This window comes from Zingiber officinale, chromosome 2B (assembly GCF_018446385.1).
Source record: "Zingiber officinale cultivar Zhangliang chromosome 2B, Zo_v1.1, whole genome shotgun sequence".
NCBI classification, from domain to species: Eukaryota; Viridiplantae; Streptophyta; class Magnoliopsida; order Zingiberales; family Zingiberaceae; genus Zingiber; species Zingiber officinale.
The window spans coordinates 5,491,981-5,508,781 of record NC_055989.1 but is presented as its reverse complement, the minus strand read 5'-3'; the positions used below and the strand labels follow the sequence as shown (position 1 = coordinate 5,508,781).

The 16,801-nt window shown below is 36.6% G+C and overlaps 1 protein-coding gene across 1 annotated transcript; it reads right to left on the bottom strand.

The window, feature by feature from the left end:
• Positions 1–6,974: 6,974 nt before the first annotated feature.
• On the bottom strand, positions 6,975–8,252 carry LOC122048118. Its single transcript, XM_042609723.1, has 5 exons — positions 8,046–8,252; positions 7,843–7,940; positions 7,667–7,788; positions 7,452–7,525; positions 6,975–7,313 (listed from the first exon to the last, which is right to left on the bottom strand). The coding sequence occupies exons 1-5, from the start codon at positions 8,250–8,252 to the stop codon at positions 6,975–6,977; spliced, it is 840 nt and encodes a 279-aa protein (XP_042465657.1).
• Positions 8,253–16,801: the final 8,549 nt, after the last annotated feature.

Genomic DNA, 16,801 nt, shown 5'->3' with positions numbered 1-16,801 from the left:
TTATTGTTATTTCAATATTGTTACATTCTACGAAGTCCCAAAGACTTTACATGTTCTTTAAATGACTCTTTAGTCATTGGCTTAGTAAAAGGATCTGCAAGCATAACACGTGTAGGGACATACTCAAGAATGACTTTTCTTTTAGCCACAATATCCCTTACAAAATTATATTTAATTTCTATATGCTTGCCTTTGCTATGATATTTGGGATCCTTGGAAAAAGCTATTGCAGCTTGACTGTCACAGTAGACAGTTACTGGACTCCCACTATCCTCATCAATTTTCAGATGCTTCAGAAACCTTCTTAACCAGATAGCTTTTTGTACAACTAATGCGCAAGCTACATCCTTAGCTTCCAATATCAACAGTGATACACGTAAGCCTGTTTCTTGCTTTTTCATGAGATGGTGGTCACCATTCAGCAAGAATGCATAGCCTGATGTGGATTTTCTATCATCCAGGTCTCCAGTCCAATCTACATCTGAATAACCTTTCAGACTCATATCTGATCCTTGAAAACAGATACAATAATACGTTGTCGCCTTCAGATATCTGAATATCCTTTTTACTGCCTTCCAGTGTCTCGGTCCTGGGTTTGACTGGAAGCGACTGACCAAGCCCACAAAATAGCTGATATCGGGACGTGTACACAACATAGTGTACATCAAACTACCAATAGCACTGACATATGATTTTTTATTCATCTCAGCTATTTTCACTGGAGTTTTAGGACACATACTCTTGCTCAACACAGTACCTTTCACAATAGGTGTATGTTCTATGTTGCAATTAGACATGCTGAAATGATGTAACATCTTATTTATATAAGACTCTTGTGACAAACCCAAAAGTCTTTTAGAACGATCTCTTATGATCTTCACCCCTAAGATGTATTCAGCTTCTCCCATATATGTTGTATCAAATTATGATGACAGCCACTTCTTGACTTCAATTACATATCCTATGTCATTTCCAGCTATCAGCATATCATCAACATATAATGATAAAATGACATACTTTCCTTTTTTCTTTCAAGAAAACACAATGATCTTCATTGATCATCTCGAAACAATAAGATAAAACGACTTCGTTAAATCTTATGTTCCATTGTCTTGACGCTTGCTTTAGCCCATATATAGACTTTCTAAGTCTACATACTTTTTACTCTTGGCCTTCAGCAATGAAACCTTCTGGTTGAACCATATAGATTTCTTCGTCAAGATCACCATTAAGGAAAGCGGTTTTTACATCCATTTGATGTAATTCCAAGTCATAATGTGCCACAAAGGCCAAAATAACTCTTATTGATACAAATTTCACTACAGGAGAAAATGTCTCTTCAAAGTCAATGCCCTCCATTTAGGTATATCCTTTTGCAACTAAACGAGCTTTGTATCTGTTAATCGATCCATCTGTTTTCCTCTTTATTTTGAGAATCCACTTATTCCCAATAGCCCTTCGGCCCGGAGGAAGATCGACTAAGTCCCAAACATGATTTTGAATCATGGACTCCATTTCTTCAACCATTGCAGCTTTCCATTTTTCTCTAACTCTACATCCCAATGCTTCCTCAATGGATTGAGGTTTGTCATCGTCAATTGGAAGTGTTACCAATGCCTCATTCTCAATATCAAAGCTCTTCTTAGGTTTGATCTTACGAACACTTCTCCGTAAGTTGGGCTGTTGAGAAGTCAACTCATGACTCGGCATATCACTCCCACTCGGTTGACTAGACTCAGGTATCCCTTTTGACACCTCTCTCGTTGATAATATCTCATCCTCCTCAAATAGAGGAACATTTTTATCAACATCACCTCTGATTGGGAACTCTGTTTCGAGAAAAGTCGCATCTCTCGAGTCTATTTCGGAGATTGTTCCATCTAGTTGCTCACCTATGAAAACATAACCTTTGGAGGTCTCATGATATCTCATAAAGATACATTTCTTACCTCTAGGCCCTAGTTTTCCATACTTGTGAGAACTATCATGAACATAAGCAGCTGACCCCAGGGTCTCAGATTACTCAAATCTGGTTTTCTGCCTGTCCAACGTTCATATGGGGTAGATGGAACTGACTTTGAAGGCACTTTGTTAAGTATATAGGCTGCAGTTAATAATGCATCTCCCTAATAGGAGATTGGCAAATTAGCTTGTGCCATCATAGATCTAACCATTTCAAGAAGAGTCCTATTTCTTCTTTCAGCTACCCCATTTTGCTGTGGAGTTCCAGGGATTGTCAGCTGTCTAATAATCCCTCTATCATTACATATTGTCTTGAACATATCAGACAAATACTCCCCTCCATGGTCAGTGCGTAAAGCCTTAACTTTACATTCCGTTTGATTCTCAACTTCGTTCATATAACCAATGAATCAATCTAATGCTTCAGATTTGTGAGAAATCAAAAACACATGACCGAACCTAGATAAATCATCAATAAATGTAATGAAATAGGAAGCTCCATGTCTAGCCTTCACATTCATTGGACAATAAATGTCCGAATGAATTAACTGCAATGTTGATTCAGATCTAATAGCCTTACCAAATGGTTTCCTAGTTGTTTTTCCAGCAAGACAATGCTCACATATAGACAATTGAATCTTAGCTCGAGTGTCCAATAGACCCTCTCTAGCTAACCGATTCATACGTTCTTGTCCTATGTGTCCTAATCTAGCATGCCAAACCTCATCAGTTATATCTGCATCACTAGTTAAAGCAATGTTTGAAAAACAACCATCAATAGCATAATTGACATCTAGTTCTACATCAAGAACCATAAAACCATTTGTTAAAAAACCATATCCGATTGACACTGAGTCAATCTTAAGTTCAACAGACCGACTGTAAAAATTATAATACCCTAAATCAAGAAGACACATAACGGAAACAAGATTCCATCGAATTTCAGGAGCATACAGGACATCATGTAGAAATAAAACTTTACCACCACGTAGGTTGAGTTTGCAAGTGCCGACTCCTTTGACTTCAACTCTTGCATTATTTCTCACATAGATCCACTTGTTGCCAGTTGGTACCCGACGGTACTCAACAAATGTAACTCGTTCCCGAGCTACATGGTTGGTTGCTCCCGAATCTATAATCCACAAAGGATAAGAATCAGCTAACAACAATGAAATAGCAACAAAATGCTTTTGAAAAGAAGACACACTTGGATTTACCTTTTTCGGCTCAGTGCACTCCCGAGCAAAGTGGCCCTTTTTGCCACAGTTAAAACAAGTCAACTTGTTTTTAGATTTCTTTCCAGTTTTCTTGACTATCTTCTTGATTGGGCCTTGTCCCACACTAGCAGCTTCCCTCTTCTTTCCCTTCCTTTTCTTGAACCATTTCTTCTTGGATCCATATGATCCTGCAGAACCTACAGCCACATAGGCTTGTCCAGAAATCCTTGCGGATTCAACTCTCTCCGCCTCCAATTCTACATGGCGTGAGACGTCAGTGAAAGTCTTGATACTCTCACTGTGAGTTAAGGTCTGCTTCATGGTCTCCCAAGAATCTGGAAGTGAACGAATAACTGCTTGAACCTGTTGTTCATCAGTCAACTCATGACCAGCAGTTTTAAGCTCCCGAATCATGTTCGACATCTCCCTGAGGTGTTGAACCATTGATACATTTGGACGCTTTTTGTAGCTGTCAAACTTGATTGTCAGCTGGCAAAGCTTGCTCACTTACTCCACTATATTTTTCTTTAAGGGCAACCCAGACTTCATGAGCAGTAAGATATGACTCATATTCAAAAGCTAGGTCGTCTACCATTGAACTAATCAATATACCCTTTGCAGTGGAGTCCTTTTTCTTCCATGTCTTATAGGCATCAAGATCTCGTCTGTGTTGTGCAGTGGGACCATCTACAGGTACTTCCATAACCTGATTTACAGCTTCTAGAACTTCTTGTTCCTCAAGTACATATTGTATCATGAGGTGACAGATCTTATAGTTATCCCCATTAAGATTTTCACCTTTGTTGAGTTCAGCTATTATGTTTTTGGTTGCCATAATCTATCATAAATAAACACATTATTTAGTATTCAGTGTATATCATATGTATGCAATTTATGATTGACTTAATATTACTTTGAGTTGGTTTACAAAATCAAGTGACAATTATGTTTTCACTCATCATCCGTATGACCAATCAAATTAATATTAATCAATTCTATTACATACATCCCAACAAATGAACTAATCATTTATAATATCATGAATTCATTAATTAAATGAACTAATCATTTAATATATCATGTTTTTTTTAATTAAATGAACTAATCATTTAATACATCATGAACTAATCATGCATCATGTCAAGCAAACAACATAAATAAATGAACATATCATTAATATAAAATTATGCTGCATATTGTTAACATATAACTAATTGACATGAATGAAATGGACTAACTATTGTTCATACAAAACGACAATAAAAAACAGAACTCTAATAAACTAGATAGGCAACTACCACTCCCACTAGGACAGACACTAGTGCAGTGGCCAAAATAATCCCTCTCAACCTAGACTCATTTGGGGTAATCATAGGCAGGACAGCTTCAAGGTTCTCTATTGGATCCACAATTGGATCCTCTTCTGGTTCCTCCTCAATCATTTCCGGGTCCTCTTCGAACTCTTCCGGATCCTCTTCAGTCATATGATGAAGCAGCTCCTCACATAATACAGAATATGTGACGCGTCCTTAATGACGCCCCCAAATATAGTCTGCTATCATCCTAGGATTTTCTGGCAATGATTACATCAAAGCCCAAATCCTATAACTGTCCAGGACTGGAAACTCTTCTCGCTCAAGTTTCCAAAACAGTTCATCACGACTCCATAAGCAGAGTTATACTCTATCTCCTGAATCTCCTCCCTGAGCTGATTTCGTCGCACTTCGCAACGATTCAATGTGGTAATCGTCCGTGCCATCTGAAAAATTGAAAATAAATAAGTCAGTACAAAACCGACTAACCAGTACAAAATCGGCTTATTTCAATTTATACAGGCATAGTACCAACATAATAAATCAAGAAAAACAAATCTTCTCGATTTTCAGGAGTTTAAGTCAACAATTAGAACTAATCTAATTGGTCAAACTCATTGGATCGGTTGATTAGGGATCCAGATCCTAAGCTTGGTCCATTGTCCTTAATTAGAACTAATCTAATTGGACAGGGATTTTTGTACCTATGTTCTGTTACTTTTCTCTAAGTCCATTTCAACCAATTACAGACTTATTGATCAAACTCAGGTTCGTTTGATCAAACAAATGCCCATTGGTTTAAGTCCGACCAATTAGAACAAATCTAATTATTTTAATCAAATCTGACCCGTTAGAACAAATCTGGTCATTTGATCATATTTGATCAAGTCCAATTAATCAACCCAAATTGATTGGAGTTTAGATCAAATTTATTTGATTAAACCAACTAATGATTCAATCTAAATTTGATCTAATTGGACTAAAATTATTCTACACCATTTATTATAAATGATGAATTAATTGAACTTAATATTCAATTAATTACCACATGCAAATATAATTAATGTTACCGAAAAAAAAAACTGTGCATGACATTTTTTTATTATAAACATTAATTCCTCTAAAAGGGCAAAAACTTCTCCATGCAAGCAAAAAAAACCGTTATTTTGTTTTTTTTTTATTTTATATATACATCTATTGTTTTGCATTAAATTTGCATGTGGAAGGTGAGTTAACCAACTGTTCACGTTTTTTTTTATATTTGACTTTTTCTCACACGCACTACCGATTTCTGCGCCACTGCCCACGTCGCACACCGCTCAAGCCACACACGCCGCTCACACAGCGACGAACGCTGGTCACGGCAGATCGCCTCCCCTCTGCAGCCAACCTCATAGCGACGAACACTGTGCAAAAATTGCAAGAGGCCTCCTCAAGCATGCCGCCGGCCAACATAAATGTTGTCGCCGGTCATAGATCGTTGTCACCAGTGTCCACTAAAGACACAAACCTTCTGCAGGGGGCTGCCATGAACACGGTTACCGACCAATATCGGAGACAAATTCTTTGGGTGTTCTTTGAGGCCTATCGTGTTAGCAATTTCAAGCAAATCGCGACATGGACGCAATCTTACTTGACTACGGCAAAACTAGACGGAGACGAACTCCGTTCACGGTAGCAATTTTAAACAGAAGATCGTACATGAATTTAAAACTAACTTGGCTCTGATACCATTGTAGAAATTCTATATTCTAAATGCATGATAGACGAATTAATTTAATGCGGTAAAAACTTACAGCGATCTCCCGTAGATCTGCAATCGGCAATGACGAAACTCGCTGTCGGAAGAGCGATCACAGGATTGGAAAGCCCTCCGCAATTTCACAAACCAAATCCCGCCGCCTTGGATGCTCTCCTCTTACTCTCGTCTCCAACGCAACCTGATTCACCTCTCTGATCCTTGGACGTATCCCCTTTATATAGGGAAATAAACCAGGGGCATAATGGACCTTTTCCATTATGAGTAGTGGGGAACATGGGCCACGTTCCCCACTATCCTCATTTCCAACATTTCAAGTACTGGTTATTGCCACTAGGACACTAAGAAGTGGGAACCAAGGCGCATTGGAGTGCTTCTTTTGTATATTATTACTGTTTCAGTTTCTTGCTGTAAGAGCATCCACAGTGGTTAGAACCTACTGTGGGCTCTTTCGTTGTCACGTCTGCACCACATCAAAAGTTAAAAATCTCATACCTCTTTCCACTATCAAAAAACATCTCAACAACTTCTCCATGGTCCCACACTTTTCATTATATATATTTCATTATCTCTTCTTCATATTTACATTTTATATAATTAAATTTTAATAAAATTTAAATTCATAAATTACTAACCTAAAATACCTTTCATAATTAAAAAAATTACATAAATATCACAATACATATATCGCAATTAATAAATTATTTTTTCACTGATTACAATTCACTGATTACAATTATAGCGTGCCCAGATATACTCAACTACGTCGGCTCGAAGTTGATGATGTAATTGATTATCACGTAACTCGTAATTTCTACGGATGTATGCTTGGAATTCTTGAGTGGAGCCTTCAAATATTTGTGATTGAGAAGCTCCTTCATCGTCCGACCAATTGACTACTGCATCTCCCTCATTCTCAATAATCATGTTGTGCAAAATAATATAGGTATACATGATGTCCTTCAAATTATCCTTGTACCAAAATCGTCCAGGACCTTTTATCATTGCCCATCGTGATTGGAGCACCCCAAATGCCCTCTCGACATCCTTTCTCGCAGCCTCCTGTCATTCCTTAAATATCTTTCTTTTGGGATCCTGGGGACATGGAAAGCTTTTGACGAAAGTAGCCCATTCTGGATAGATCCCATCGGTCAGATAGTATCCTTTTGTATATTGTGTATTATTAATCATAAAATTAACCTCGGGTGTATTCCCTTGTAAGACGTCGTTGAATAACGGTGATTCATTAAGCACATAGATATCATTGTGTGACCCTGCAATCCCAAAAAAGGCATGCCATATCCACAAATCCGATGATGCAACGACTTCGAGCACAATTGTTGGGGCGTCATGATCTCCTCGAGTAAACTGGCATTTCTAAGCGACGGGGCAATTTTTCCATTGCCAATGCATACAATCAAGACTGCCCAACATGCCAGGGAAACCATGTCTCTGCTCATGCATTTCAAGCAAGTGTTTGATATTAACAGCATTAGATTTTCTTAAATATTGGGCCCCAAACACTTCAATTACACATCTGCAAAAGTTGAATAAACATTGGATGATAGTTGTTTCAGCAATCTGTAGATACTCATCATAATGATCAGCAGGGGCTCCATACGCCAATTGGCGAATAACCGTTGTGCATTTCTGAAGTGGTGAGAAACCTTTTTTCCCCGCTGCATCGACCTTCCATTGAAAATATTCGGAATGATTTTTCACGGCATCAACTATACGAAGGAATAATTCTTTTTTCATTCGAAATCGACGTCAAAATATATCATCAGGATATACCGGATCATCAGAAAAGTAATCATTGAAAAGACGAGCATGTCCAATTTCACGATCCCGATTCAAATACCTTCTCCTTTGTGTTCTACCGGAAGAACTTTGAGCTCTTTGACGTACCGTTTGTCGCTGCTCATATAGCTGGAGCATTCTTCGTTCATCTATATCTTCCGCATCTTCCGCCAATTCATTTCTCCAGAATTCTTGGAGCATAGATCGATCTGGATTTTGAGTCATTTGAAATAAATCAAGATATTTTTGTGGTTGAAAAATATAGAGAGTTGAGGAAAGAAATCGAAAGCAAAGATAACAAGGAGATGAATGAAAAATATGAAATCGATCATGTATTTATAAAAATAAATAAATTAAAAAATAAAGTTAACCGTTGAACAACGGCTAAAATAGCCGTTGTTCAACGGCATAATATACCAAATCTATTAATCTGACCATTATTTTTTTTATATATAATTATTAAAAAAATTAATATAAAAAAATAAAAAGCACGACGAAACGACTCCGTAACAACGGAGCCGCTTCGTTGTGTGAGGTGAGAAACCTCCCTCCCACTATGGGAGGGAGGTTTCTCCCTCTGCACGTCCGCAGTGGGAGCTCCAAAGGAGCTCCCATTGTGGGTGCTCTAAGTTCTATGTGGCTTTAGCTAGTCATATCAAGCATCAAAGTAAGAGAGAATTAACTGAAGCCTACATGGAAGCTTTGATTCCTGAATCCTCTCCTGCTAATGTTAGGAGGTATGTGAAAAATGTTTTGGCTTTTTTGTTACTGTATTTCTCTTTTGCTTCCAATGCCTTTCTAGATTAATGTCAGACTATCTTGACTCTAAATGTAATCTTATTTTAGTTCCACCACCACTACTACCTCAAGGATTTTTATATAAGAATGTGAAATAAGTTTTGAAATTTCAGAAATTTGAAATGTTTAAACGTCAACATGTTTATTTGTAGGCTATTTTACTTGTCCACACTGATTTCAAAATAAAATTACTCAAATGGATACATTGATATTTGAATGGATGGAGCTATTATTTATCCTCAACCATTGGTATAATTTTTCTTTGCAACACACGGCTTGAAATTTTTTGGCTACGGCCATTAAGTGTAATCTGCTCTATGTTCAGATAGTTTTGTTCAATATTTTATATAATACTATTTTGGAATATGAAGGAACACGCCAGTATTGTGGAATATGATGAACACAAGATAAATCATTGTTTCTTATTCTTTATAAGCAATTAATTCATAGGTGAATTGTGTTGGATCGTGAAACGTCGATAGAGAGGGGGGGTGAATATCGATTCGAAAAGATCGCGTTAATAAGAGTTAAGCGCAGCGGAATAATAAAAAACTTAGGCAAACTGAACAAGGTGTTTTTTACTTCGTTCGGAGCCTATGACGACTCCTACTCGAAGGCCCGTACTCCTTGAGTACTTTCGTTGGGCAATTTACTAGCAATTCAAAATACTATTACAATGTAAGGTACAGAAATGCTAATGGAAATAAAGTGATACCGATAATAAAATTAACCAAAGAATAAGGAGCACTTTGTCGGAGCTTTGTTAACGTCGCAGGAGCGTAGAGCAGCAGAGCAAGCAGTCGAAGAGTTCTCAGTTGTTATTGAAGCTCCACCCCTAGGGCTTCTTTTATATGCTGCTCCGGGCGCCCTGGTGCGACGTAGCAGGTCTAATCAGCGAACTCCACGTGGTGACGACTTGGCCTGGATAAAATTCACCTCCGGGCGCCCGGACCTCCTATTTCCAGAAACTTCCTTTCCTGCAAAACAGAGTTAGTCCGAGGCAAAATATATATTCTACAAAACAGATTGTTAGCACAACTAAAGTAATATGATTTAACAAGAAAAGAGTATGACTTAGATTCCGTCTTTCCGAGACCGGAATCTAGTCACGATCTCGACTTAGATATCCGAAATTGATCTAAGCCGGATCGACGCCTAATGTTCCCTTCCTGGGAACGCGTCCTCGCAGTCACTCCTCTCCAGTGACTTACCTCACTTACCTGCCAGACGTCCGGTCAGCCCGTCGACCCGTCTAGACTTCGTGTCAGCTATCCGGTCAGCCCGTCGACCTAGCTGGGCTTCGTGCCTAAGCGTCCGGTCAGCCCGTCGACCCGCTTGGACTTCGTGCCAGCTATCCGGTCAGCCCGTCGACCTAGCTGGGCTTCGTGCCTAAGCGTCCGGTCAGCTCGTCGACCCGCTTGGACTTCGTGCCAACTATCCGGTCAGCCCGTCGACCTGTCTGGACTTCTCCTGCACACTCGATCAGAGTGTTAGACAACAACAGACTAACTTAACCTGATTTGTCATTCATCAAAACCTTGGTTAAATCGTTAGTGCTAACCGCACCAACAATCTCCCCCTTTTTGATGGAATGACAATCTGGTTAAGTTAGTGAAAACATATGCACGAAAAGACAAGCATTTAAAGGATTTTTAAGTTAGTTTGTATTTTCAACTCTGGTTTAGCTAACTTAGCCACCTAACCCTCCCCCTTTGGCATTCATCAAAAATAAGCATTGATTAAATAAGCATAGATTTTTTGAAATGTCAAGATAAGCAAATAAAGAGAAATAATGTCAAGATAACCTGGGGGAGTTTAAACTTTTGAAAAACTTGTTTAAAGCTTTTAGATTTTAGAAAAATAGCTAAGTCTAAATAGACAAAATCTCAAACACAAGTGTATAAGTTCTAAATTTCAAGATCAAATTTTCAAAACTAGTTTCAATTTTGAAATGCTTTTCAAATAAGTTTTTGAAACTCAATTTTGAAACTTAATTTGAAATGCTAAGAAATTTATTTTTCAACACTAAGTTTGTAAAAGGTTCAAAAAATGATTTTGAGAAACTTAGGTTTTGAAAAAAAATTTAATTTCTACAATTTTCAAAGCAATTTTGAAAACTAACTTTCAAATTGTCAAAATTAAGTAAAATCAAATTTTGAGAACTAGATTTTTGAATTTAATTTTCAAAACTAAGTTAAATCTTAATATTCAAAATCAATTTTCAATAAAAAGTGAAATCCAAAACAACTTGATTGTATAAGAGTTAGTTTGCAAACATAGTTTTAAAATATTCAAAGTAGACAAAGGAGTTTTCAAAATAGTTTTGTAAAATTCTTTTTCAGAAAAAAATTTGCACATTTTTAATAATTTGAAAGGTTAATTTGAAAAACTGAAGTAGTTTTATTTCTCCCCCTGAACCTGACATTAAATCAAATGTCTAACCAGTTTGTTACTGACTGACTTATCAAAAGATAGCAGCTTTCACTTAGTTAGTCAAGTTAAGGTCAACCTTAGCTTGATTAATATATATTTTGTATTTAACGCCCAGACTTATGTCGATGCACTGAAATAAGCATCTTAAGTCTTAGGCAAGTGGCCTATGCATCTCACCCCTTTCTATGTTCGTCAAACACAAGCAAGGTAAGCCTAGGGTTTTGGTGAGATGCTCAAAACTAGTCCTATGGGTACATGTTCTCTAAGGATTTTGAACTAATCTAAGGCTAAAAATTTATTTAAAAAATCTAAAAAAGGAAAGTTTTGAAAACAGAATATGTTTTAACTTATGAGTTAAAAACAATCATCTTTTAAAATATTTCTGAAATTCAAAATTCCTAGGCTACCAAGATAGAACATAATCAATGCAAGTCTGAAATATCACTAGATAGATCCAAAGTATTTTACAGGTAGTGTAGCTATAGAAGTGAGTCATGACTAGAGCTACTGAGATGATGAAGGGGGTGGTCCAGATCCCAAGGATCGGAGAAGTGCCATCAGCTCAGTGTGTCGGGTCTCCCTGGCAGCTCGTAACTCGGCAACCTCTCGCCGTATGTCCCGATGAAAATCAGAGTTCTCCTGCTGGAGACTCGCCATAGCTCTCTCTAGTCCGGTCATACGGTCGGCTAGAGTGCGGGGAGCGTGACGTGGTGCTCGAACTGGGGGCGGTGGTGGAGCCGGTGCGGCTTCCTCTGGAAACAGTGCAAGCATGAACTCGTCCCCCTGTGCGTCTGGATCGGGCTGGTGCTGTACCCCCTCCGCCAAGACATAGTCCCGTCATCCCTATCTACGTGGATACCAGCTGGGAGAAGTTCCTAGCTGCTATAACATCAAACTCGGTCATATAGGCAATGTCTCCTCTAGTGACATCAATGTGCAACGAGGACATATAGGCTGTCAGAATGTGACAGAATGGCATGTGGACTCGTCTATCAGTCACGTATCCAGCCGAGTAGATAATGGTGGAGAAGATATGTAGGCTGATGTCAATATCTAACCTATGACTCAGGGCATAGAGTAAAAATGAATGGAATGGGCGCATCACAGCGATGTCCCGAGTAGTCAGTGGTAAAATGCAAAAGACTAAGACCCTATAAAGAGCGTAGTCCTGGACTCGAAGTTCTACCAACCTAAACTGAGTCACAGTGGGATCTCGCTCTCCCCCAAAAAAATACGAATAAATCGTATCGAGAGTAATATGTGAGTAGGGATCTCCGAATGGTAGATCCCTGGGAGGATAGCACAAGAAAGGACAAGTAGATGGACGTAACTCTAAAAACTCTCGGATAGTCGTAGGGGAAAACGTGATATCAGTACCCGCTGCCCTAGTGGTATAGGTGAGATCGTCTACTTTCACTAGGTTATTGCAAAATTCAGCACACAGACTTATGTTTACTAGACTAGTACATTCGACAAGGTTCGTTAAGTTATAGTGGTTTATAACCTCTATAACGGAGGCACATGAACCTAGAAAGAACGATCTATATATACATTTAGTCCTAATGGCCTTATAAACGGTTGACTCAAACTTAATCCTTAGTTCATCTGTGGGAAACCTAGGGTCAGTGCTAGCATTAGATGGTCCAGCACCAGTATTTGTTCGTTTCCTACTGTATATAAAAAAGATATTCTAAGAAAAAAATGAGAAGACAAATTCTAATAAATTTTCAGACAGGGGAAGAAGTTTTATCGAGGAGCCATCGACAAATATAGATCTGACGACCTCGGTTGAATCGCAGCAGCGTCTTCACCGCAAGAAAATTTTGATTTAAAATACTCTCGCACTGAGGTTCGGAGTGAACCTTGGCAAAAGTGAAGATTTGTGGGGCAAGGGTTGGGGGCGCCCGCTGCCCCTTATTTATAGGGAGCTCCGGGCGCCTGGAGCCATTCCGGGCGCCCGGAGTTGATTTTAGGCGGGGCGCCCGGATTCCCTCCCGGGCGCCCCGGAAGTGAATACCAGGGACGCCCTTTTTTTTTTTTTTTACATTAAGATTTAGAGATTAGGTTTAAAATTAATTTTTAAAATTAAAATTTTGAAATTAAGTTTTAAAATTAAAATTTTGAAATTAATTTTTAAGTTTTAAAATTAAAATTTTGAAATTAATTTTTAGGTTTAAAATTAAAATTTTGAAATTAATTTTTAAGTTTAAAATTAAAATTTTTAAATTAATTTTTAAGTTTAAAATTAAAATTAATTTTTAGGTTTAAAATTAAAATTTTGAAATTAATTTTTAATTTTAAAATTAAAATTTTGAAATTAATTTTTAAGTTTAAAATTAAAATTAATTTTTAAGTTTAAAATTAAAATTTTGAAATTAATTTTTTAAGTTTAAAAATTAAAATTTTGAAATTAATTTTTAAGTTTAAAATTAAAATTTTGAAATTAATTTTTAAGTTTAAAATTAAAATTTTGAAATTAATTTTTAATTTTAAAATTAAAATTAATTTTTAAGTTTGAAATTAAAATTTTGAAATTAATTTTTTTTAAGTTTAAAAATTAAAATTTTGAATTTAATTTTTTAAGTTTAAAAATTAAAATTTTGAAATTAATTTTTAAGTTTAAAATTAAAATTTTGAAATTAATTTTAATCTTAAAATTAAAATTTTGAAATTAATTTTTAAGTTTAAAAATTAAAATTTTGAAATTAATTTTTTAAGTTTAAAAATTAAAATTTTGAAATTAATTTTTTAAGTTTAAAAATTAAAATTTTGAAATTAATTTTTAAGTTTAAAATTAAAATTTTGAAACAAATTTAAGCCTTATTCAACTCACCCGATCTATATTATCAATCAGAGAATCCTATGATTTTGTGAGATGAAATTGGATTTTTAATTATGGAGTTTTGGTTTAACTTGTGTTAGATTAAGATTTAGCTTTGGTCTCCACAAATAGGCAATCTTCAGATAAACTTCTAAGCTTGGTGACTCACATGGACGTCATTAGTAGTAACCAACCTTTCTGTTGGTTGCTACTCGGAAAACCTATAGGTTCCACTGTACAAAAATTTTGTACAAAGGTCTGAACCTTTTCCTAGCTACCATGTGTTCTTTTAAATTAAATTTTGGATCACCTGCGGAACTTAACACGTTTGATCCAAAACTTAATCTATTTGTTCTTTTAGGTTTTGACTTGGATCTCCTGCGGAACTTAACACGTTCGACCCAAGTCTCCTTAAGTTATTAATTCCATTAAATATTATTTTCCATAATTGGTTCCCAGTACTGACGTGGCGAGGCACATGACCTTCTTGGATATGGGAGCAACCACCACCGACTAGACAAAACCTTTTATAGAAAGATAATATTTAATTTCCTAAAATAACTTTAGGTTAACCAAAGAGAACAATCAAATCACAAGGAAAAGAAAAAACAAAATAACACAACTTCGAAAAACATATTCGAAATTCTAGAACGTAAGCCTCTTGTATTTGGTATTATTTCCATAAATAACTAGCATGATGCGGAAAGAAAAATTACTAGTTATACCTTGTAGAAAAACTTCTTGATCTTCTACCGTATTCCTCTTCTAACCTCGGACGTTGTGTGGGCAACGATCTTCCGAGACGAGAAACCACCAATCACCTTCTTCTCCTCCTAGCTAGGTTCGGCCAACAAAGAGGAAGCTTCACCAAGCAAGAAAATCAAAACACTAACCAAGCTCCAAGAGATGCTAGCTTTCTCTCCTTCTTCTTCTTCTTCTCCGAGTAGTATCCGGCCACCACAAGAGCTCCAATGGAAGAGAAGGGTTCGGCCACCACAAGAGGAAGAGAGGGAGAGGATGGTCGGCCACACCAAGGAACAAAAGAGGGAGAGAAATAATAGATGTTGTCACTTGTAAAGGCACCCTCACCCCTTCTTTTATATTCCTTGGCCTAGGCAAATTAGGAAATTTAATTACAATAAAATTTCCTTAATTCCCTTGACATGATTTAATTGAGAAAAATAATATTTCCTCAATTAATCAATGATGGCCGGCCACATCAATGGGAAGCAAATTGGACAAGTTTCAATCAACAATTAAAACTTTCCTTATTTGTTTCCGGAAATTTTAAAAATAAAATTTCTCTTCAAAAAATCTCTTCATGATTAATAAAAAGAAATTTCCATAATTTTAATTTTACAACATGTGAATAATTTTTAAAGAGAAAATAAAATATCTCACCAATCTACAAATAAGGAAAGAGATCTAATCTCTTTCTTTAATCTTTTGTAAATTTTACAAGAGAGATAATTTAATTTAAATCCTCTTTAATAAATTATTTCTTCCACATAATAAAAATTAAAATTGAAATTCTTTTTAATTTATTTTGTCCGGCCCTACTAGCTTGGGTTCAAGCTAGGGCCGACCACCCAATATTATACCTAGGCCGGCCCTAGCTTGTTCCCAAGCTAGCTTGGCCGACCCCTATTGGGTGGGTATAGAAGGTGGGTATAGGTGGGTATAGAACTCTATAAATAAGAGGCTACGATAGGGACCGAGAGGAGGAATTGGTTTTGGTCTCCTGATAAAATTAAGCATCCCGTGTTCGCCCCGAACACACAACTTAATTTTATCAATGATAATTCATTCCACTAGAGAACTATCATTGAACTACCGCACCAATCCCAAATTACATTTTTGGGCTCCTTTTTATTATGAGTGTGTTAGTCTCCCTGTGTTTAAGATATCGAATGTCCACTAATTAAGTGAGTTACTGACAACTCATTTAATTAATATCTAAGTCCAAGAGTAGTACCACTCAACCTATTATCATGTCGGACTAAGTCCACCTGCAGGGTTTAATATGACAATCTTTATGAGCTCCTCTTGAGGACATTATCAACCTAGTATCTCTAGGACACAGTTTCCTTCTATAATCAACAACACACACTATAAGTGATACCATTTCCCAACTTATCGGGTTTATTGATTCATCGAACTAAATCTCACCCATTGATAAATTAAAGAAATAAATATCAAACATATGTGCTTGTTATTATATTAGGATTAAGAGCACACACTTCCATAATAACTGAGGTCTTTGTTCCTTTACAAAGTCAGTATAAAAGAAATGACCTCTAATGGTCCTACTCAATACACTCTGAGTGTACTAGTGTAATTATATAGTCAAGATAAACTAATACCTAATTACACTACGACCTTCTAATGGTTTATTCCTTTCCATTTTAGTCGTGAGCTACTGTTTATAATTTATAAGGTACTGATAACATCATCTTCTGCATGTGACACCACATACTATGTTATCTACAATATAAATTATATGAACAACTACAAACAAATGTAGACAATTTGACCAAATGTGATTCTTTATTCATAATGAATGTTTACAAAGCTTAGGCTTTCAGTATACACTCCAACACTTTCGAGGTTTTCCGAATAGTCCTATCCACGGAGCTTAGTACTAAATCTTGGTCTAACTGGTTAGGATTCATTTAAGGGTAGCTTCGGTCAGTTCCAC